The following is a 22,991-nucleotide window of genomic DNA, read 5'->3' as shown; positions in this document are numbered from 1 at the left end:
AAATATATATAACAGTGTTTCTAATACTGTATTATGAATGTGACTGTATTACTGTATCCCATAAAATTTTATAACCATTTATTCATTAGTGTGTAGGCTAAGCTACTGTGAAGCAATCATATTGATTACACCAGGCTACCATGAAGCAGTCATATTGCTGGTTTTTCGTTATCAATGCATGAGTAAATAAATAAATATACCTGTAAATAAATATGAATTTCTTTTGCATATTATCTTTTCATTTTTGATATCTAGTGTGAGTAATACATGTAACATCTGTCATGTTTTGTATCATATAAGACAGTATTTTTGTAGGTACTAATAGAAGATAGAGGATTCATCTTGTAAACAGTGTAAACTTACAGTATTGATAAATATGGTACAGTACTGTAAATATATGTTCCCTTCCCTTTTTAAAAAAAATTAAAAAAAAAATTTTTTTTTAATGTTTTTATTTATCTTTGAGACAGAGAGAGACAAAGCATGAGCGGGGAAGGGGCAAAGAGAGAGGGAGACACAGAATCCGAAGCAGGCTCCAGGCTCTGAGCTGTCAGCACAGAGCCCGACGCGGGGCTCGAACTCACAGACTGTGAGATCATGACCTGAGCTGAAGTCGGACACTTAACCAACTGAGCCACCCAGGCACCCCTAAAAAAAATTTTTTTTAACGTTTATTTATTTTGAGAGACAGAGAAATAGAGCATGAGTGGGGGAGGGGCAGAGAGAGAAGGAGACACAGAATCTGAAGCAGGCTCCAGGCTCCCAGCTGTCAGCACAGAGCCCGATACGGGGCTTGAACTCACGAACCACGAGATCAGAACCTGAGCTAAAGTCGGACGCATAACCGACCTAGCCACCCAGCCTCCCCCTTCCCTTTTTATTTTCTTAACATTTTCTTTTCTCTAGCTTATTAAATTGTACGAACTTAGAATATAATACACATAACATACAGAATATGTGTTAACTGATTGTTATGATATCTGTAAGGCTTTCGGTCAACAGGCTATTAAGTTTTGTGGGAGTCAAAAGTTATTTGTGGATTTTTAACTGCATGAAGAGTCAGTACTCCTAGCCCTTGCGTTTTTCAAGGGTCAGGTATATATTCAAACCACATTTCTTGGGCCATTTGTTTCATCTCTCACAGTTTACATCTTAGGACAATTAATGTTTCTGGCATAGCACAAGAAGGGAGGAACAAGTAAAGGTCAAACAGATAGATGTTAATATTTATTTCATTAAAAAGATTGGTAGGAGAAGAGGATGAAAAGTTAAAAAGGATGATATGGATGTACTTACTAGTGAAAGTTAATTTCCAAGCTTTCCAGTGCCATCTTATTCCAGCTTACCAAGAATTGGTTGTAAATGCAGTATTTTTCTGGAAATGCTTCCATTTGAACTGGTGCTATAATGATTTTGGGATCTCTGAGTTAGGTAGGAAGGTGTTTGTGTTGATGTAAAGATTTACTTCATACCCCTTCTTTTTCTTTTTTAAGCTTCACTATAATGTGACTACAACCAAACTAGTGAATCCAGATCAACTCTTGAATGAAATAATGTCTGTTCTTCCAAAGAAGCATGTTGACTTTGTACAAAAGGGGTAAGAAGCACACTTAGAGGCTGTTGCATTTATTACTTGATATCTTTTGAGCTTTGAGAAGACATGTATTGATTCTTCTCTTTTTAAAAAAATTTTTTTCCCCACCTCATTTTCATCAAAAAAGCTTTTATGGCAGTGTCATTGTTCATAATTTAGCTTCTTTGGTTTTGTATGAGCTAGTGCCATATTGTCACCACTTTCAAAATTAGACTTTTCAAAATAGGAAAAATCTGAACTCCTTCCAGTTTTTTTTCCAGTCGAGACACCTCAGACCAATCAGGGGTTTATAGAATCCTTTTGTTTATGACTTGCTGTTGGACAGGACTGGGTTTTCACCATTTTAGGAAATTATTTCACCTTAACTCTTTCCCACCGTTCAGTGAGCTGCCGGCAAAGCCTCCGTGGCTGTGATCTCATGGTCTGAATGGCCAGACCTCTTCTCGTTACCTAAGATGTTCATATTTCTAAGTATTTCCAGTTATGTCTTTCAAATTTCATTATTGAGGCAGATAAAAAGAGCCACTAATTGATATAAAAAACATTTAACTAGATTTCAACGTTCAATAAAAAACATTTAACTAGATGTTCAATTTAGAGGAAGATTTTAAAAAACAATCTTTTGCAAAAGTAATTTTACTTTTCATTATCTGTACATGTTGGTAAGCATTCCTTACCTGGACCCTGACTTTCTTCTTTAGACGTCATCAGAACACATATAACTCACTCTGACCCGTTCTTCACGCTTGCAGTTTAGCGGTGGTTCCAGAACCTCTAGCCAAATCTATGTTAGAAAGCCTTCAATAATTCCTTCAGCATGTGATCTTTCTATCAGATCGCCAACTAGCTGTTAACCAATAATTTATCCATCTAACTTACTCATCAACGGCAAAGTGTCTGCCTTGATCCCTTTTTTTCCCTTTTTATCTCTTCTGTTTGTTTTTAACTTCTTTGTGACAAAGAAGAACATCAAAAGCTAAGTTTTTCAGGGATGTGATGTTACTAATCTCAGGTATATTCTATTATTATCTTTTTTCATTCATGAAGAATTGGCTTTTCTCTCCATATGACTGAATTGCCCTATGCTTCATCTTCCCGTCAGGAACCTTAACTACAGAATACTTCTTTTGGCATGTCTGATGATGACTGCTCATTTTTAAGAGATGAAGACCCCAAACACATAACTAAGTAAGAGAAAGAATGATATTTTGTAAAACCTCAAATACATAACAGATACAAGTAATTTCTCCACGCTTCTGTGGAACAGTACCTAATCACGTGCCCCACATATTTAGGGAACTGATATTTAAAATTGATCCTGTTGTCTATTATTTAGTAAGACAAATAAAATGAAAATATTTTGCAAACTAATTAAAAAGTTGATTTACATGAATTCAGTTTATGTAACTTTGCAAGAACATACCTGATTCTTAAGTCTTAAGATGTCTTTAAGGCTTCATTTGGCCTGGGCTTTTCCATTTTCAGAATTGTTATATGGCAGTTCTAATTTTATTTCTACACACACACACACACACACACACACACACACACACACACCATGTGTTTCAACCATGGAAATGGACCATCTCCATGGGCTTTCTGTTATAACTCTGCCATAAAGTGTAATGATCATAACCTCTTATTACTATTAGAAAACCTCAGAAACACATACCCTTCTGACAGTTGGTGGCTTCAGCTTTATTTATATGAAAGAATTTTCTGATGAGGTGCATACAAAAAAATATTCTTAATCTTCCCTGTGCTTTCCTTTGTTGTGAACATTGTGGAAATGGCCTACTGTTCATGGATTACACTGTTGAAAGAGTTGCATAAGGAAGACCAGAAGATTTCTTGAGCATAAATGGCATTGGTAGCTATGAAAGGAAGGCTTTTCTTTGGACAAGAGAAAGTTCTGGTAAAGCCTTTCATCTTTATTCTTTCTTAAGATCTTAGTTCAGCTTTTGCAAAAACACTAGTCATGCTCCATGATTAAGGTATAGCTAAGTCATTTGGAAACTGTAAGCAGTAAGATATTGCTTAATGAAATAATGGTTCGTTTTCTCCACTGGCCTCCTATGGGCTTAGAGATTTCTTATACAGAATATTCATGGTTCTGCTACTAACTGGCTTCTTATCTTGTTTTCATAGGTATACACTGAAGTGTCAAACACAGTCAGACTTTGGTAAAGTGACAATGCAGTTTGAACTAGAAGTGTGCCAGCTTCAGAAACCCGACGTGGTGGGTATCAAGAGGCAGAGGCTTAAGGGTGATGCCTGGGTTTACAAGAGATTAGTGGAAGACATCCTGTCTAGCTGCAAGGTATAATTGTTGGCTGGTTTACCCCTGCTGGATGAGTATGGGTGTGATACAGCCTGTGTGGAGAATGGTATGATTGGTTTGATTTTTAAAGTCCATTGGAACTCTAGACTTGTTTCTAAAGAGCTGTCTTAAAGACAAATATCTTTTTGTTTTTAAACAAAAGATATTTTGCAGATGAGTCTAAGGCAAGCCCATCTGTCATTATCTATTACTGTCTTTTTTAATCATGTGGTTTTGTATATTAATAACTGTTGACTTTCCTAGATTCACTTCCATATGTGAAAATAGTCTCTCAACTATGTCTCCTTTTAATGTGTAATTTCTTTCTGAATAAAATCATTTGTGAATATGGCAGGCTTCTCCTTTTCTTTGTATTTGGTTTTGATACAAATAAAACCTCAAATGGCTTCCTGACAATTAAGTAGAGACTATTTGGAGATGTTTTATCTGTTATCAAATATGCCTTGGGCAGAAAAAAACAGATAAGAATTCATTTGCATAATTTTTTCCTGTCTCTGATTTAAGTAGGATTTATTGAGATCGTTAACTAAGTCACAGCTGTGGTTACCAGAGTTAAACAACACATTTAATATGTTGAATAAAAGCGTATTGACTTCAGTAAGTGTGTTCGGTCAACAATGATAAGTATCTGAACTATGAGCCCCTATGAAATGTTACTTTATGGTAATTTTCCTTAAGTCTCAATGTTGGCCCCAAATTTGTATTTTTATTTCATTTTATTGGTCTCTAAAGGCTAGCACTCAAGTTGTATTTGTATGGATTTTACCAATTAAACTAGTTGGAGAAAAAATAGCTGACTACTTCTAGTCAGTAGTGAGGGAGTATTCTGTCACTCATTTATTCAGTAAACATTTACTAAATGGTTTAGGTCCTGGGGCTGAAGATAATACTGTCTAGTAAACTCAAGGAGTTCAGAATCTATTAAGGGGAGATGCTTAAACTAGTATTTATAGCATAGAGGGGATGACCAACTTTGTCTGGAGGACTAAGTGTGATTTTTTGGAGGAAACAGTATTTGTCTTGAAGGATATATAGACGTTCATCAGAAAGAGAAGAGGGAATATGACATTCTTGACAACAAGAAGTGTATGTGCAAAGGCATGGAAATCTAAAATGGTCATGCCGTGTTGAGGGCGGAGGCAGAAGGTGGTGCAAGGGGGAAATAGTAGGAGACGAGGGTTAAACATTGAGTTGGAAGTAAGTGACAAAAGAATTTGAAGGAACCTCAGTGCTCCAATAAACTGTTTTGGCAAAGGGAAGACGTTCAAGGGTTTTACATTTTTTATAATAGCTCTATTGAAATATAATTCACATATTGTAATATTCACCTCTTTAAAGTGTACAATTCAGTGGGTTTAATTATAATCACATTTGTGCAGCTATCCCCATAATCTAATTTTAGAACATTTTCATCATGTCAAAGAGAAACCCTGTATCCAGTAGTGGTCACTCCCAGTTCCCCCACCTTACAGCTCCTGGCACCCACTAATCTACTTTCTGTCTCTGGATTTGAGTATTCTGGACATTTCATATGAATGGACTCATACAATATGTGCCTGTTGCGTCTGGCTTCTTTTTCAAGATTCATTATTTTCTATCATGTGTCACTACTTCATTCCATTTTACAGCTTAATATCCCATTGTATGGATATATCACATTTTGTTTATCCATTTATCAATTGGTAGACATTTGGTTTGTTTATACTTCTTGGCTATTGTGAATAATGTTGCTGTGAACATTTGTGTACAGATTTTTGTGTGGTCATATGTTTCCAGTTCTCTTGTGTGTATGTATACCTAGGAGTGGAATTGCTGAGTCATTTAACATTTTGAGGAACTGACGAACTGCTTACCATTTTATGATCCCACCAGTGATCTATGAGGGTTCTAATTTTTCTCCGTTCTCTATAACATTTGTTATTGTCTGCCCATTTTATTTTAGCTCTGTGAAGTGGTATCTCATTATGGTTTTGATTTGCTTTTCCCTAGTGACTAATGATGTTGAGCATCTTTTCATGTGCTTATTGGTCGTACATCTTTTTGGAGAAATATCTATTCAGATCCTTTGGCCATTTTTAATTGGGTTGTTTATCTTTTTATTATTGAGTTGCAAGAAGTCTATAGCTCCAGCTATAAGTCCCTTATCAATTATATGATTTGCAAATTTTTTCTCTCATTCTTGTAGGTAGTTTTTTTACTTTCTTGATGGTATCTTTTGAAAAACAAAAGTTTAAAATTTTCTAAAGTCCATCTATTTTTATTTTTATAAAACATAAGAGAAGAATCACTCTTCTATCCCAATGGCAGATGGCATGGTCTGGAACAGTGTTTTTCAAAAACTTTTCGCCGTGAACCACAGTAAGAAGTCTGTTTTACTTTGGGATGCATTACACATAAATATATTTATAAAACACTGCTTAGCCTTACTATAAGCGTGATACTATTTTCTATCCTTTTTTCCTTTGTAAACATCTATCTTACAATTGCAATCCTTACATTGTAGTTTTTTAGTATATTTACTTTAAAAATTAAAATTAAAAACAATTTTTTTTGGTATTAATTCAGCCTAGAAATGCTGTTATTGGCTCCATCAGACTGGATCAAGTAAAAACAGACACCCTGACTGCTATTTAGCCTAAATCTTCCTTTTCTTTAAGGAAAAGAAATGTTAATGTTTGCCATATCATCTAAGATCTATCACTTAGCTCAAATATTATAGAACCACTTGGAAAATTAAGGGAGTATAGTTGTGAGTTGAGGAAATGAGGCTGCCTTTGTTCGTTTAGATTGTTGGTGCTAAGCTAAATGTGCATAGTTTTAGGTTGGCTTCACTTTCCGTTGTCCAGCCACACCTGGACTTCTTTGGAGGGTGTGTGTGCATTTTATGTCCAGAGGAAGGCAGTGTGAAATGGGGAGGGAGCCTCTGAGGAACGGTTGAAGGAATTGGGAGTTTGGGGAACAACTTAGGGCACCAACCTCCGAACACCTGAATGTCTGTCATGAAGGGAGAACATGAGGCTTGTTTGGGTGACAGTGGCAGACAAAGTCCAGTGAGAAGTTGGAGGTAGAGGTTATATCTTATTCATCTTTGTGGTCTCAGCATTTACTCAGTATATACTTATGAAGTTGAACCATATTGAAGTTAAGCTTACAATAAAAGGGCTTTCAGAAAAAGTCCAAGCTACCTGACAAGAGAAAGGGTGCTAGGAATTTGGTGGTTTCCCTGTCATTGGGGGTGTTCAGACATGTTGGACAGCCATTCATAGGACAGGTCATAAAAGGGATTTAAGTATTGAACTGAACCAGTAGTCCTGAACCTCCTATCTGAACCTCTGTCTGTGATCCAGATGACAGTGTGGAAGATAATGAATCACTTGTTTGCATACAGGGAATAGAGTGACTGAGAAACTTTGGCAGCAGCAGTTTAGGTAATATTGAATATTTTACAAATTGGGAATGATAGAATGGTGAATGAGTCGTATGAGCAATAAAGGATTGTGTTTGTTGGCTGTGATAGGGAAAAAGAGAGTAATGATCATAGTACCTAGTATTTAACACCCACTATGTGCCAGCCGCTGCACTGGATGATTTATGTCAGGCATTAGCAGACTATGGCCTATGGGCCACCTCTATAGCCTCTTCTGATAGTTCTATTGAAACTCATCTATGACTGTTTCTGTGCTACAGTGGCAGAGTTGAGTAAATGTGACAGACTGTATGTCCTGCAAAGAATATTTACAATGATAAAGTGTTTACAGAAAAAGTTTGCTGACCCTTGATTTAGATAAATGTTTTTAAATCTAAACATATGAACTCATTTAGTCTTTACACTAACTCTGCACTGCATGGTTGGTGGTATCCCTTTTTACAGAGGAGAAAGCTGAGTCTCAGGCAAAGTAATGACTCTCTCAAGGTCGTAAAACCTGTAAGTGTATTGGATTTGAATCAGGCATGACAGGCTCCAAAGTCCATGTTCTTTCCTATACTAGAAACAGATGTAATACCTCTCTCCTGAACTTGTATCATATAGGAAAGCATTATTATATATGATACTTATCAAAAGATTGCTTCTTTCTATAGCAGCAATCTTATACCTGTTAAGATGTAGGAAAACTTGGCTAATTCAGACCTTATTACAGTGTAATTTACTACAGCTGAGTGTGTTATGTGATTCTTCTTGGTGAAAGTAATTAGTAAGAATATAGTCTACTAAGGAAATAAGAACTGAAAGACTTTCAGCTTCTTGGTTCCACAGTGATTTTATGCATTTTTAAAGAGCTTGTTTTTGATTATTATGTAATATGGACCTGTAGAATTATATATTTTAAAGCCTTTCTGTAGGTTCTGGGTTAGGATCCATTTCCTTACATTTTCTAATTTCTGGAGGCTGCCCACATTTCTCAGTTCATGGCCGTCTTCCTCCATCTTCACATGAAGGCAAGTTGGGTCCTTTTTGCATCACATCACTCCCTCCACAGTCACGTTTCCCTCTGACTCAGAACTTTTCTCTCCCTCTTCCACTTTTAAAGACCGTAACGATTACATTGGACCCACTCATGTAATGCAGGAGTATTTCCCTGTCTTAAGGTTAGCTGTTGGCAACCTTAACTCTGTTTGCAAGCTTAATTCTCTTTTGACATGTAATATCATATTCCTAGATCCCAGGAATTAGGATGCAATGTCTATGGTGCAGGGGCATTCTGCCCGTCACAATTGTCAACTGATTTTTGACAAAGACAACTCCGTGGGGTAAAAGAACAAATGGTGTTCAACAAATGGTGTTCAGGGGCTCCTGGCTGGCTCAATTGGTAGAACATGCAACTTTTGAACTTAAGGTTGTGACTTCGTGGGTGTGGAGATTCCTTAAAAATAAAATCTTAAAAAAAAAAAAAATGGTGTTCCGCTAATTGGATATCCACATGCAAAAAATGAAGTTGGACCCCTCACACCATATTGAAAAAATTAACTTAAAATGGATCAGAACCTAAATGTAAAGGCTAAAATGATAAAAATTCTTAGAAAAAAAAATGTGGGAGTAAAAGAAACCTTTGATTAGGCAATGGTTATATAGAGAAGATATGAAAAGCAGAAGCAACAAGTGGAAAAATAGATACATTGGACTTCACCAAAATGAAAAACTTTTGTGCTTCAGAGGACACCATCAAAAAAAAAAAATGAAAAGAGAACCTACAGAATGGGAGAAAATATTTGCTAAATACATCTGATAAATGACTTGTATCCAAAATATAAAAGAATTCTTGTACGCCTGGGTGGCTCAGTCGGTTAAGCGTCCAACTCTCGTTTCAGCTCAGGTCATGATCTCACAATTTGTGAGTTCAAGCCTTGTAGAGGGCTCTCTCTCTGTGCCCCTCCCACACGCCCCTCCTCTCAAAATAAATAAATAAACCTTAAAAAAAAAAAGAATCTGAAAACTGTACGAAAACAGCACAAAAAATGGGCAAAAGATCTGAACAATACTTCACCAAAGTAGATACATGGATGGCAAATAAATGTATGACAAGATGCTCAACATCATTTGTCTTTAGAGAATTTCAAGTTAAAATAAGATGCCACTACATACCTATTACAATGGCTAAAATCCAAGAAATGGACAATACCAAATGCCGCAAAGGATGTGGAGCAACAGGAACTCTCATTTACTGCCGCTAGAGTGCAAAATAACACATCCACTTTGGAAGACAGTTTGACAGTGTCTTATAAAGCTAAACATAACTTCACTATGTAATTCAGTAATTGTGCTCCTAGGTCTTTGCCCAATGGATTTGAAAACCTAGGTCCACAAAAACTTGTGTGTGAATGTTTATTCATAATTGTCAAAAATTGGAAGCCACAAAAATATTCTTCAATATGTGAGTGGATAAACACACTTTGGTACATCCATGTAATTGAATATTTTTCAACACTAAAAAGAAATGAGGTATCAAACCACAAAAGGACCTGAAGGAATATTAAATGCATATTACTAAGCGAAAAAAAGCCAATCTGAAGAGGCTACCCATTGTACGATTATAATTATATGGCATTCTGGAAGGGGTAAAACTGTAGAGACATTAAAAAAAATCAGTGGTTGCCAGGGGATGGGAAGTAGTATTGAATCAGTGAAGCATGGGAATTTTTAGGGTGGTAAAACTATTCTGTATGATACTGTAATGGTGGATAAGTACTATTACACATTTGTGAAATCCTATCGAACTTTATAGCACAAAGAGTAAACTCTAGTTTGTCTGAATCTGTTCAGGCTGCTATAGCAAAGTACCATAGACTGGATGGCTTAAACAGCACTTATTTAAGGGGCTCCTGGGTGGCTCAGTCTGTTAAGCATCCTACTTTGGCTCAGGTCATGATTTCACGGCTCGTGAGTTCAAGCCCTAAATTGGGCTCTGTGCTGACAGCTCAGAGCCTGGAGCCTGCTTCATGGTCTATGTTTCCCTCTCTCTCTGCCCCTCCCCTGCTCATGCTGTCTCTCTCTGTCTCTCAAAAATAAATAAACGTTAAACAGCACTTATTTTTCACAGTTCTGGAGGCTGAGAAATCCCCCAAGATCAAGGTGCTGGCAGATGCCTGCTGCCTAGTTCAGGCAGCTATCTTCTCCCTGTGACCCTACATGGTGGAAGAAATGAGGAAGGTCTCTGGGTCTCTTTTGTAAAGGCACGAATCCCATTCATAACGGCTCCATCCTCATGACCTAATCACCTCCCAAAGCCCTACCTCTGGACACCATCACATTGGAGATGAAGTTTCAACATATGAATTGGGGATGGAGGGCAGACACAAACATTCAGTCTGTAGTATTACTGTATGTGAATTACATCATTTGAGAAGTTGGGCTATCTCAGGAAGGAATGTATACTGTGACAAGAGAAACTATTAAAAAATGTATGAAATAACCTCACTGAAGGGGGTGGGGGGAAAGGTACAGATCCGAGTAACTTTGGAAGTGAGGAGAATGTGTAAGAATCAAGACAAAAGGAGTCACACATAAACATTGATGACAAAATGGTTTCCCATGAGAAGACAGGTTAACAGTTCTGATACTTGTATACTGGAATTGAAGTAGATGGATGGTAAATGGTAGAAGCTAGATTTCTCACTGTTGGAGTGGGAATTTACAGATAAGCAAAGGAAGGGGGCTAGAAAGATCGATGCCCATGTGGTGATGGATTAGGGAAGGAGACATTAGTAAGAACTCATTTACCTTAATATAGATACAGATGGTTGCATATAGAAATAGTTATAGATATGTATATATTTACAACTTAGTGTTTCTTTGTTCTGTTAGCTGAGAAGGTCTGAAAGGCACTCTGGTAGTAACAAGCAGACCTACTGCCCAGATCTTGGTTTTTCATACCATTCTCCAATAAAAGGTACTAGGACTCCTTGGAGAAATGGCTGACCCTAGGACTGAGGCAGGAAATATGCAAGATGGGTCTGAAACAGTGCCGGAAAGTAAGGAAATGCTGATAACAGCAACACTCACCTTGATGGGAATGTGTCAGTAAGTGGAGAGAACTTGGAGCTGTTGGCAGATTTTTAAAAATGTAAGATTTTTGAAATGACAGTTATTGTGAAAGCTCTGTTACGTCTGAGCAGAGAGACTTGGGCAGTTGCTTGGCTTCGGGAAGCTTTAGGTTTTCAGCTGTTAAAGGGGAAAAAAAACTGACTCATAATACAGGATCTGTCCAAAGTAAGCCCAGAAGATGAGTTTCACAGCATCCTAACTGCACTCTATGTGGAGTGGTCTTGTTAAAACATAAATCTGTTATGCATGCCCATTCCCAGTCCTTCCACTACTGATCTTAATGCCTTCCAAATGATTAGCCTGTTGACTCAAGGCCATTTGTTGAATATGCATTCATTCTTGACTCACTTTTAACTTCATTTAGTTCAGTTATTCAGTTGACATTTATTGAAATTGAACTCCACAGTTGGTGCTAGGTGAGACATGGGAAAGAATACATGTATTGTACTGCCATCAGGGTGCTTAGGGTGTCCATGAGGAACCTGTTGGATAGCGCCAAGATGCATTGAAGTTCTCACATGCGGTTTGGGCGTCTCCTTTCCACGGGATCCTCTAAGCCAACTTCCCAAGAGCCACTTGTTTCTCATAGCATATGAGAAGGGTCTAGAGTATGACCTCTTGTTCCTACTTTAAGCATTTTGAAGACTTCTCTAAGACCAGCTCTGGCGTTTTGTATCACTGTGAGACTGTGCGCTTTAGCAGGAAGAACACTAGATTCTGGAACTCAGGTAGATGGACTTCAGAGCTGATTCTGCTTATGACCTTAGGTAGGTTTCTAGCCATCTCTAGGTTTGTTTTTATAAACATGATACACACATGCAAACACATACAAACCTCTTAGGGTCTCTCCTAGCTGGTGACACAAATGACATTGATGTTTGATGTGTAATTAGGAGTGACGATTTAAAGTTTCAGCTATGATAAGTAGCTCCAACAGAGCAGCTACAAACACCTCACCATGTGACATAAGTGTATACTAAAAATACAACAGTCCTTACAAAGGACACTCTGGCTTATCCAGAGGACACTCATCCTCTATATTTAGGTGTTTATTCTGCTGATCTGTTTGGTGTTCTGAATTCCCAGTCTGGTTTATACATGCTGAGAAGCCTCAGGCATTCACTTGATGGAGAGAAATAACTTGCATAGGAAAAATATTTAGAATTACTTAGCACAGAGTTATAGAGCAGAAAGATTTAATTCCAAGGGAAACCACAAAGTTTGGTGGTTGATGGGAAATTTCTTGCATTTGTTCTAAAAGACATAAATCATCCAGAAGTCTCGTGTAGTCAGGGTGTACACAGAAATGAGAGTGATACACTTTGATATTTTAATGTCAGAGCTGCAAAAAAAAAAAAAGCCTTTGGAGAAGGGTATATCTCTCAGGATTTAATATTTTTATTTTAATATTTTAATGTATTTTTAATGTTAAATTGTATTGTTTTGGGCTAGATATTAGAAGGAGGAAACATTGATTTATACAATTTCAGAGCTGAAAGTGGCCCTTGAAATAAAAGCCTACTGCCCTTCTCCCCACCCTACCCTGTCCCTGCCATGTCCTTAGCTGAGAGGAGGATCTTTTTTTTTAGAGAGAGATGGAAAGAAATCATAGGGGACAAGTCCAGGGTGACAAGATCCACCATCCATCATTGCTCCTGACCACGAACAGTTGGAGCCTTTCTCTTTACTCTGTGGGTTTTTTTTTAATTAACCTTTTTTCATTTTTCCTACTTTAGAATTTCACATTATAGTCCTTTGTTCATTCTCCTCTTTTCTCTCGATAATGAAAATGGATATAATATGAACTTAAACTCACTTGCCCTGGGTCATTGCCAGTGCTTAATAAAAGTGTATTAGTATTTGTAGTAATGATAATAACCCGCAGATAATGATGTCGCTAAAGACCAAAGGGTCCCCTTGCATGAGAAGCCCCCCCTTTCAGTCTCCTAGCTTTGCTGGATTTAACGGAGACCTTGACTGCTTCAGATAGTCATTGTCCCTTTTAAATTATCAAGGTTTCATGGAGACAAGCATTCTTCACTTAAGAGTTTTCCAGACTGTCTGATGTGCTGGGCTCTGGATAACCTTGTTCCTATGTCATCATATGTCATGCTGCCTCTTGGAAATTGTTCCCTGATGTTTGCAAAAATGAACTACTTAAGGGAAAACCAGAAGAAATTCCCTTTGTTCACTTACACACACACACACACACACACACACACACACGCACGCACACACACCTCACTATTGGAAATGGTTACACTCAGATAAGTGAGTCAGGGTCATGAGGAGATTTGAAGGTGTGTGATATGAGGAATGGCAGAAGGAATGGAGATAGCCAGACTTTACAGAGACAAGACAAAGGAGCAGATGTGTGCATCCTCAAAAATCTTCAAAAATCTGAAGATATGTGGAAGCGCATTTGGACTTTCTGGGTGGACCTATTGGGTATAAAGAAGACCAAAGGTATGGGTATAATAAGCTGGATTTGGTTTGATTCGAGGTAGGCCTTTCTTCTTAGTTGTCTAAGAAGGAAACATGCTTGCCCGGAAAGTGGCCAGTCCCTTATCCCTGGAGTGCTCAAACAGCAGCCTCCCAACTGGGACTGTTGAGGGTTATAAGGAGTAGGTGATGTTTGAAATAAATCCCTCAAGGTTCCTTCTAACCCTGAGGGGCAATAATTCTGTTAGGTTCTTGCTATGAGAATTGAGGATCCAATTTCTACATTGTGGAGAGGGGGCCCCAGGGTTTCTTGGTAAAATGTTCAAGTCTGGGATCTGGGCTTAAGAAGGGGAAAATGGCCCTTTCCAATGGCCCAGTATCTCCCCTGGCCCCAGGGTTATATGAGTAGATCTAAGCCCTGGACAAACTGCAGCCATTGCCAACTACATGTCTGAAGAAGAGCGGAAGGAGTTGAAGAGACACAGGAGAGGAAACAACAAATCATCAAAGTTAAGAGAGGAGGCCTTTGAGGGAAAGATAGACAGCAGTCCTGGAGGCTTCTGAGAGGACGAGAAGGCTAAGGAATGAGAAAGGGGCCTTGGATTTGTCAAGCAGGAACCAGGGGTAGGTTCAAGAGTGTGCTGGGACAGAAGCTTGACCTCTGGAACACAAGAGAATTGCTGAGAAGTAGAGGCAAAAAGTTCAGATGACATGTTCATGGATTTGGCTGCAAGAGTGATTGGATGGAGGCTAGACAGGTAAGACCTATGCAGATGAAGACTGCAGGCAGGAGGGAAGGAGAATGAAAATGAGGAGAAATAGCTGATGTTGGAGGCAGAAAGGATGCTGGGTAGGGGAAAAGGATAGAGAGTGAGAGATCATTTCTGTTTCTCGGATCCACAGATAGACTCCATGCAGATGGGTTTAGGTTTAAAGGGAAGGGGAGAAATCCTTTGGTCTAGGGGCACCTGGGTGGCTCAGTCAGTTGAGTGTCCGACTTCAGATCAGGTCATGATCTTGCAGTTTGTGGGTTCAAGCCCCTTATTGGGCTCTGTGCTGACAGCTCAGAGCCTGGAGCCTGCTTCAGATTCTGTGTCTGCCCTTGTCCTGCTTGCTCTCTGTCTCTTTCTCTCTCTCTCTCTCAAAAACAAATATTAAAAAAAAATCCTTTTGTCTAAAGAGGATATGGAGGGGTACCTGGGTGGCTCAGTTGGTTAAGCATCCCACTTTTGATTTTGGCTCAGGTCGTGATCTGTTTGTGAGTTCAAGCCCTGCATCGGGCTCTGCACTGACAGTGTGGAGCCTGCTCAGCATTCCCCTTCCCTCTCTGCCTCTCCCCCACCTCAAAATAAAAAAATAAACTTAAAAAAAATAATAAAGAGGATATTGGAGTGTCACTGTGGAGGGAACTGCCCAGAGGTACAGCATCTGAGGGTACCATTGTCATGCTTGTTGCTGAGCTCAGTGACTGCGTTGGCTGTTCCCGGCCCCTGACACTGTTGACCATTTCCTCCATTTGGAACTCTCTCTGCTTTTGATTTTATTCTCTTCTGTTTTTCCAGTCATTCTTCAGCCTCACCCTCTGTCTGCCCTTTAGATGTTAATTCCAGGCTTCTGGCTTTGACCCACTTCTCTTCTTGCTCTTCACATTTCTCGTTTCTCTGTGGCTCATGGTGGCTCCCAAATCTGCATCTCTGGCCCAGACCCCTCTCCTCTCAGCTCCATCTTCCTCCTTACTCCACCTTCACCACATAGCTCCATTTGAATCTTCCATAGGCACTTAAAAGGCAACACTTCTAGACCCACACTTATTATACCCCCAGACTCTATTTTTTTCCCGTAGTCCCCATCCTTAGGGTGACCATACATCCCGGGTTGCTGAAATAGTCTTGCTTGAAGCCTGTTGTCCCAGCATAATTATTAATAATCTGTCTTTTCCTTTCAGAAATGTTCTGGTTTGAATGATATGTTATAAGGTCACTTTACCCATTTTGGACAACAGCATGACTGCTTAAATGCCCAGGCCAGAAATTTCTTGCTGTCTGAAACCTCCTCTTGCTCAATTCTCATGTTCCATATCATTTGCCTCATTCCAGTAGGCTCGGGCAGGGTCCACCAGATGACGTGGACAGTGTCTTATGCACTTGGATAGTCCAGTGCCAGGCAGAGAAACTGGCCTATAGAAGATGCTCAGTAAACGTCAAGTAAAGCACATGAAGATGGAGGTAAGGGATGGAATTAGAAGCCATAGACTGTTAGCTCTGGAAAGAGTGAGCTGTTAAGCCTATCTACTCATTTTGTAGATAAGAAAATTAAGGCACAGTGTGGTGAATGGACTTGACCAAAGTCATATGGCCCATTAATGGCAGGGTCAGCGTTGGACTCCAGATCTGCCAGAACCTATCTAAGGTTCTTTTCTAGGTGGTTTAAATCTTCTTCATTAAGTAGAGAGTAGAGGGACAGCTCAGCAGTCTGCCTTCATTAGACCCTGTGTGTGTGTGTGTGTGTGTGTGTGTGTGTGTGTGTGTGTGTCCTGAGGGTTCGGGGATGTGGCATGGAGGGGAAGAATAGATATTCTTGCTTCTAGTAATGTTCAAAGGAGCTGAGGAGGCCCGTCAGGGTTTATTTGGGAGGTGCTACACTGCATTTCCGCTGGAGACATTTTCACTTTCTTAACATTGCCAGACCAGGTTAAAATAAAATCTGATCTGACAGTAGCTCAGGTGGAGTGTTTTGTTTTTGTTTTTAAACAGAGAATCAGATGCTGCGAAACACATCCTCAGTAAGGCGGGTAATGGGAGGCTATCATATCATTTACTGCTCAATCTGACACTTTTTTGGTGGGCGTGGGGATTCTGGGAAAGAGGATGTCTGCCCACCTTCAGTGAAGTCATTCCCCCTTCTTTTAGTTCACCTCCAATTCTTCCCTTAGCCCGGTCTTGGTAAATATATAATTTGATTTAAAAAAAAAAAATCTCCTTTCTTAACTTTGAGTTCCTTATTTGTAAATGAGTAGGTTAGACTAGATACTCTCATAGCTGCATCTAGCCCTGAGTTCCATCATGTTAAGGCTCCACTGCCCATTGCTCGGAGCCGACTTAGACATTCGTATCTACCACATGTATTTCTAATACACACACACACACACACACACACACACACACACACGCACACACACACACATTTAAACCATCAAAATCTATGTCTCTGTTTTGTTCTTGGCCAGACTGAATCTCTCCCCTCCTCTTATAGTTGATACTTAAATCCATCATTCCTTAAATGCCCAGTCCTCTTTCTTTATAAAACACTCTAAAATGCTTATTATTTCAACCATTTATATTTAACATTAAAGTTTAATCATGAAGTTGTTAACCATAGAAAATTATTAAATAAGTGAGTTTGGAATGAGCATAGAACAGCTGAAAAAAATGAGTGAGTATTTCAGAATGAGTACTTTGGAAAAGAAATTTATGCATAGAAAACAATGGAGAATTACAATTAAGAGCTCTGGGGATCTCAAACTGATTTGTCCAGCTATTACATAGTCATTTCAATTTAAATTAAAATTGTAACTATTTTCTAGTCTACTAAAAATATGAGGTGTCACATTAAGAGTTTTAATGGTGCGTTCTCTGGGGAATGCAAAAATGTGAGATTGTAGCACATAAATAACTATATAGTGAAGAGTGAATAAATTCTCTGCCAAAAATGAATATGATAAAAACAGAAATGACAGTGGATTATTTTATTCCCTCTAGTGAAGCGCAGCTCACACATTAGAGCAAAGAAACAGTTCACAGGGTGTCTAATTCCATATCACTTTGTCAGAGCTGATGAAAAGAACAACACAAAAAATTTTAACTGGTTGATGAACTCAGGCATAAATGAGGCCATATATTTTGTTCCCAAAGTAAAAAAAATTTTTTTAGCCATAGAAAGCAGGTTGATATTAATATTTGATAGCCCTGATTCATAGAAAATTGGATTAGTCAAGGTTTTAACCACTGTAGAACATGTTTAAGGCAATCAAAAACTTCTGGAGGGGGAAAAAAAAAAAGATTAATGTCAAAGTAGATGTGGCTTCCTGGAGTAGGTTGAATCCTGGCGCGCACATGTGTGTGTGTGTGTGTGTTCATGTGTGTTCATGTATGTTAGAATGGTTGGTTAGAGTGTGTGAAAGGTCTGGTGATAGGACACAGAAGATTTGGGATTACCCTAGTATAGTGAATTATACACGAAAGAAGTGACATCTGGACATCTGGATAATGGAGAGAGTTAACTGAAGTAAGAACTAGGGGCAAGAGAGTTACTATAATTAAGTTTGGTTGAGCTTCCAGGTAGCTAGAATAAAAAGGAAATTGGTGGGTTTCATAAATCTTGTCGTCGTATCAATGTTTTCCTGTTCCTAAGCTCTTGGAGGAATTTGTTGTTTAGAGCAGTGGTTCTCAAACTTGAGTACACTTAAGAATTATCTGGCCTCTAGAGATTCTGTTTAATTTGTCTAGGACGGGACATGTGCATCAATATTTTTTTAAAAGCTCCTCAGATGGGGAAAAAAAAAAGAAAAGAAAAGCTCCTCAGGTGGGTTTGATGCACAGCAAGGCTTGTGGGTTAGTGGTGTAGAACCTCACGGAGAATAAGTGAGTAATTGCTGTTCAGCAGAAGATGCAGAAACTCTTAATACAACCAATTATCATATTGATTCTTAATACAAGAGGAGTATTGATTTGTAGTTCAGTGAAGGCATCTCTAAAACAATTCAAATTTAGTTTTCCTGCCACATAAAATTACAGGCATCTGTACTTTGAGTAATCCATTCCTGAAAATCAGACATTTTGCACACACATGCTAAGTGGGAGCCAATTTTTATTATTTTAAATAGGAAAAAAAAATGCAATATGCTCCATGCAGTCCAAATCCCTCAATTAAATTTACTAAAACAATCAAATGCCTTTATAAATTTGAGTTACAAATTATCACATTAGGATATGAAAAGGCTTACAACATTCCATCCTGTCGTGAAATGATAAATAAGGTTTTGAGCAGTCATCTGTGCACGGTGACAAAGCTCCTTTTCCGGCCAGCTCCGTCTGAGACACACCTCCTTTTTATTGTTTCCTGATGTGCTGTTCGAAATTTTGTGAAACTCTGATGGTCTACCAATTGTAGTTGGAAGAAATTTGAGGCTTTTCTCAAGCATAAGGTCACAATGAGTTTTTGTGATAAAGTGTTCAATGAGTTAAAATTTTTTTTCCTTTATGAATATTAGCTTACATATTATATTGAAAGATATGTATATTCTATGATATTTGGGCATTCCTATTCCAAGAGGCATTCTACCAATAAAATGCTAAACAAGGAGAATTCTATTTAGAAATGTACTTAAGGGGCACCTGGGTGGTTCAGTCAGTTGAGCGTCTGGCTTTGACTCGGGTCATGATCTCGTGGTTCGTGAGTTCAAGCCCCACGTCAGGTTCTCTGCTGTCAGCACAGAACCTGCTTCAGATCCTCTGTCTCCCTCTCTCTCTGCCCCTCCCTCCCCCCCCTCAAAAAAAAATAGACATTAAAAAAATGTATGTAAAAAGTTCAACCTGGATAATCAGGGTTGAGAATTGAATTAGTGAGGATCTTTTTTGGCTGCAAGTAACATAACAGCCTCCCTCATTAAAGTGGGTATTCATGGCATGAAGTCCAGAGATGGAAGGTCACAGAGTTGGTCCAGCAACTTAATGTTGTAATCAAGGGCTATGGCTATTCCCACCTGCTTGATGCTTTACTCAATTCATGGTATTTGTGATGTCTCCCCTCTCAGTCACAAGATGACTGCAGCAGCCCAGATACCATGCCTTCTGTCAGCAGAGTCCAGAAGTAGGAAGGGAGGGCAGTGAGAGAACTCATCTTATTCAGTCTGTCTCTGTATCAGGAGCAAAGTCCTTCTCACAAGCCTTGAAACAGAATTCTAACATCTCATTAGCAGAAATGGGTTATATGGCCATCCATAGCTATAAAGGAGACTGGGAGAGTGGTTATCTTGCATCTGCAACCTCTATCATGCAGGGAAGATGGGGGAGAGGAAAGGCCAGTGAGAAGGTCAATAGAGTCCGAATTCTATCATTAATGAGCTGTGTGTCCTTGGGCAGGTCTCTTACCCTCCATAAATTGACAGGGTTTTCTGACAGAACATTTGCTTGCATTTTAAGACGTTACTTATAAAGGTTTGTCTTGATTGGAAAAGAATCTCTTTGGAGATAGTCAGGACACCTTGGCATATAAAAATTGCTAACAAGTTCTGCAGCAAAGAGAACAATTTAACTGTCCAACCCAGTGTTTCTAAAATGGATTTGACTGTAGAACCTTTTTTTTTTTTAATGTTTACTTATTTATTTTTGAGGGAGGAAGGGAGAGAGAGAGATAGAGCACAAGCGGAGGAGCAGAGAGAGAGGGAGACACAGAATTCGAAGTAAGCTTCAGACTCAGAGCTGTCAGCACAGAGCCTGATGTGGGGTTTGAACCTATGAACCATGAGATCATGACCTGAGATGAAGCTGGAGCTTAACTGACTGAGCCACCCAGGTGCCCCTGACTATAGAACCTTTTATAGAAACCAGGAACTTGTGCATCCGGTATTCTATGGAACTCATCAGGAATCACTGATGAGTGAAGTTTAAACTTCAGTTAGACTGAAGTTTCTTAAAAATAGGGTCTTCATCTCTAAATGTCCCAGAGTCCGCAGCAGTTTCCAGATACACTACTTATCCCTCAGGCAAGGCTTTAACCTCACTTCCTCAGGGAAGATATCTCATCCATCCAAACTAGGTTAGTATATATCCTGACCTATATTGGCATGTATCCCGTATAAATATATCCTGTCCTCCTCCTTTATGACACCTCAATTGCAAAAAATTGTGATTTGTTATTATGATTATGTACAGTCTGTCTTGCCAGTGGACTGTAAGCTCCCTGAAAGCAGCGGTACTGTCTTATTTACTGCCTTGAACCCACTGCCTACTGTAGTGGCTAACACATACATGCTCAATATATATTTTTAAATGAATGCCTCACACATGGTGGACTATGATCCCAGCACTGATGCCCCAACCATTCTCTTTTAGGATTGCTGCCTCCCACTCCATTCCATCTGTAAGGTTGTTCCCACTAGTGATTGGCTCAGGAGATGGGTCCCTGGGCCAGTAAGCCCTCTCTTAGGGCTTATAAAATTTGGGAAAGAAGAAGGGCCAGATTTATTTCTTCCCAACGGTTGAAAACATAGGTGGTAAAACTCAGGAACTGTTGACCACCATATTTCCTTCTGTTTGAACCAGAGAAGTGGAGAAGACGATCAGGGAAGACAGAGAGAGAGAGAGATGATAGATAGATAGATAGATAGATAGATAGATAGATAGATAGATAGATAGATAATACAGAGAGAGAGAGAGAGAGCGATACAGAGACAGAGAAAGAGAAGTCACTGATACCCAGCCAGAGAAGGGAGATGAAGACAGTGCTAAGCAAGACTGAGCTGCTAGGTTTTATACCTGGGACCCTGCCACCTTCTCATTCTTGGGTTTCATGAGACCTTCTTTAATACTTCCTCTTTTTTGCTTAAGCTTATTTGAGTTGGTTTTTGGCTTCTTGGGAATCCTAACTAGTTTAATTTGCCAAATGAATTAATTATTGAGTATGGATAAAGAAAGGAGATCTAGGGCATTTGGGTTCATGAGTGTATATAAAACAGTCAGCAGAGGGACCGAGTTGAATTCAAACTTGGTGAACAAGGACGCAAGCAGAGCGTGCCAAATTCAGGATAAGGAAACATTCAATCTATTTATGTACAAGGTGGTTTTGAGGATCAAATGAGTTAGGAGGCGTAAATGTGCTTTAAAAACTGAAATGGAATTTTTTCAATACACCCAAAATATGCAGTCGGGGGTGGGTAGAGGTAAAAGACTATAAAGAGCCCCAACCACAGGCCTTACCATGAAACCTGATGGCCATCATTCTGCAGCCGTCATCATCCCCTTGAATGCCTAGACCTCTCCTGCCTCCTCTGCAAAGAGCACTCAGCCCCACGCTGCCACAGCACCTGGCTTGTCTGCACTCTGCAGGTGTGTTCAAAGTCATTCCGCTTCTTATTCCTTGTCTGCCCTACCTGGAGACACTCAGACTGTGTGAAGGACACCATCAGGGCCACTGTGGGGTGACTCTGGTGACTGAATAATGCATGAAACCAGCAGTGGCCAAGGGGGAGCCTTCCGAAGTGGGTGGTGGGTTGAGGACAGGGTCTGGTCTCCATCTGTGGGGACCCGACTTTCCTATCCATGGGGTTTTTCAGATTGATGGCTCAGTCCATATGGATGAGGTTCCTTTAGTAGGTTTCCTGAAATGTTTATTAGCCGTGCTGGAAACAGGTATGGACTGACAAATTAGACAGCAGTGCTTAACGGTTTGCAAAGGATGTTCATGTCCCTCCAGTTCATTTCATCTGGGCCTCACAAATGCTCTGGGAGATAGAGGGGTCAAGGGTTGTTGCCTCTCATCTGTTGACAAGGGAACTGAGACCCCAAGAAAGCATGACTTGCTCAAGAGAAGATCAATCTTCTGGGGTGACTTATTTTTTCTTAATGTTCCTAGATTAACTGAATTCACAGTATTTTTCTGTTCTTAAAGCAAATTGGAATGCTTTGCCTGCTCTCCTATTCCTATTTAATGTTTTTAAAACTCGTGGTGAAGTATACATAACAAAATTTATCATCTTAACCATTGTTAAGTGTATGATTGAGTAGCATTAAGTACTTTCGCAATGTTGTGCGTCCATCACTTCTAATTTCAGAGCTTTTTCGTCATCCCACATAGAAACCCTGTACATTAAACATTAACACCCCAACCTTCCTTCCTGCTAGCCCCTGGCACCCATCATTCTACTTTCTTCTCCATGAGTTTGCCTGTCTTCGGTCCCTCATGTAAGAGGAGTCATACACTATTTGTCTTTTGTCTCTGGCTTTTTTCACTCAGTGTAATGTTCTCAAGGTTCATCCGTGTTGTAGCATGTATCAGGCAGGATAGCCTTCCTTTTT

At 39.3% G+C, this 22,991-nt stretch overlaps 1 protein-coding gene across 3 annotated transcripts in view; it reads left to right on the top strand.

Annotated features, from left to right (window-relative positions):
- Positions 1-22,991, top strand: part of MELK (maternal embryonic leucine zipper kinase) — a 214,689-nt gene that overhangs the window by 84,920 nt on the left and 106,778 nt on the right. For 2 of the 3 annotated variants that reach the window (XM_027039452.2, XM_015079477.3), the window contains exons 17-18: positions 1,494-1,597; positions 3,743-4,266. The exons of the other annotated variant lie outside the window; for it this stretch is intronic. In XM_027039452.2, the coding sequence (XP_026895253.2) occupies positions 1,494-1,597; positions 3,743-3,920 (282 nt within the window). In that variant the 3' untranslated portion in view covers positions 3,921-4,266. Of the gene's footprint in view, positions 1-1,493; positions 1,598-3,742; positions 4,267-22,991 lie in introns of those variants that run through there. 3 annotated transcript variants of the gene reach the window in all.

Source organism: Acinonyx jubatus, chromosome D4 (assembly GCF_027475565.1).
Source record: "Acinonyx jubatus isolate Ajub_Pintada_27869175 chromosome D4, VMU_Ajub_asm_v1.0, whole genome shotgun sequence".
In the NCBI taxonomy this organism is placed as follows: domain Eukaryota; kingdom Metazoa; phylum Chordata; class Mammalia; order Carnivora; family Felidae; genus Acinonyx; species Acinonyx jubatus.
This window is presented reverse-complemented; position numbering and strand designations above follow the sequence as displayed.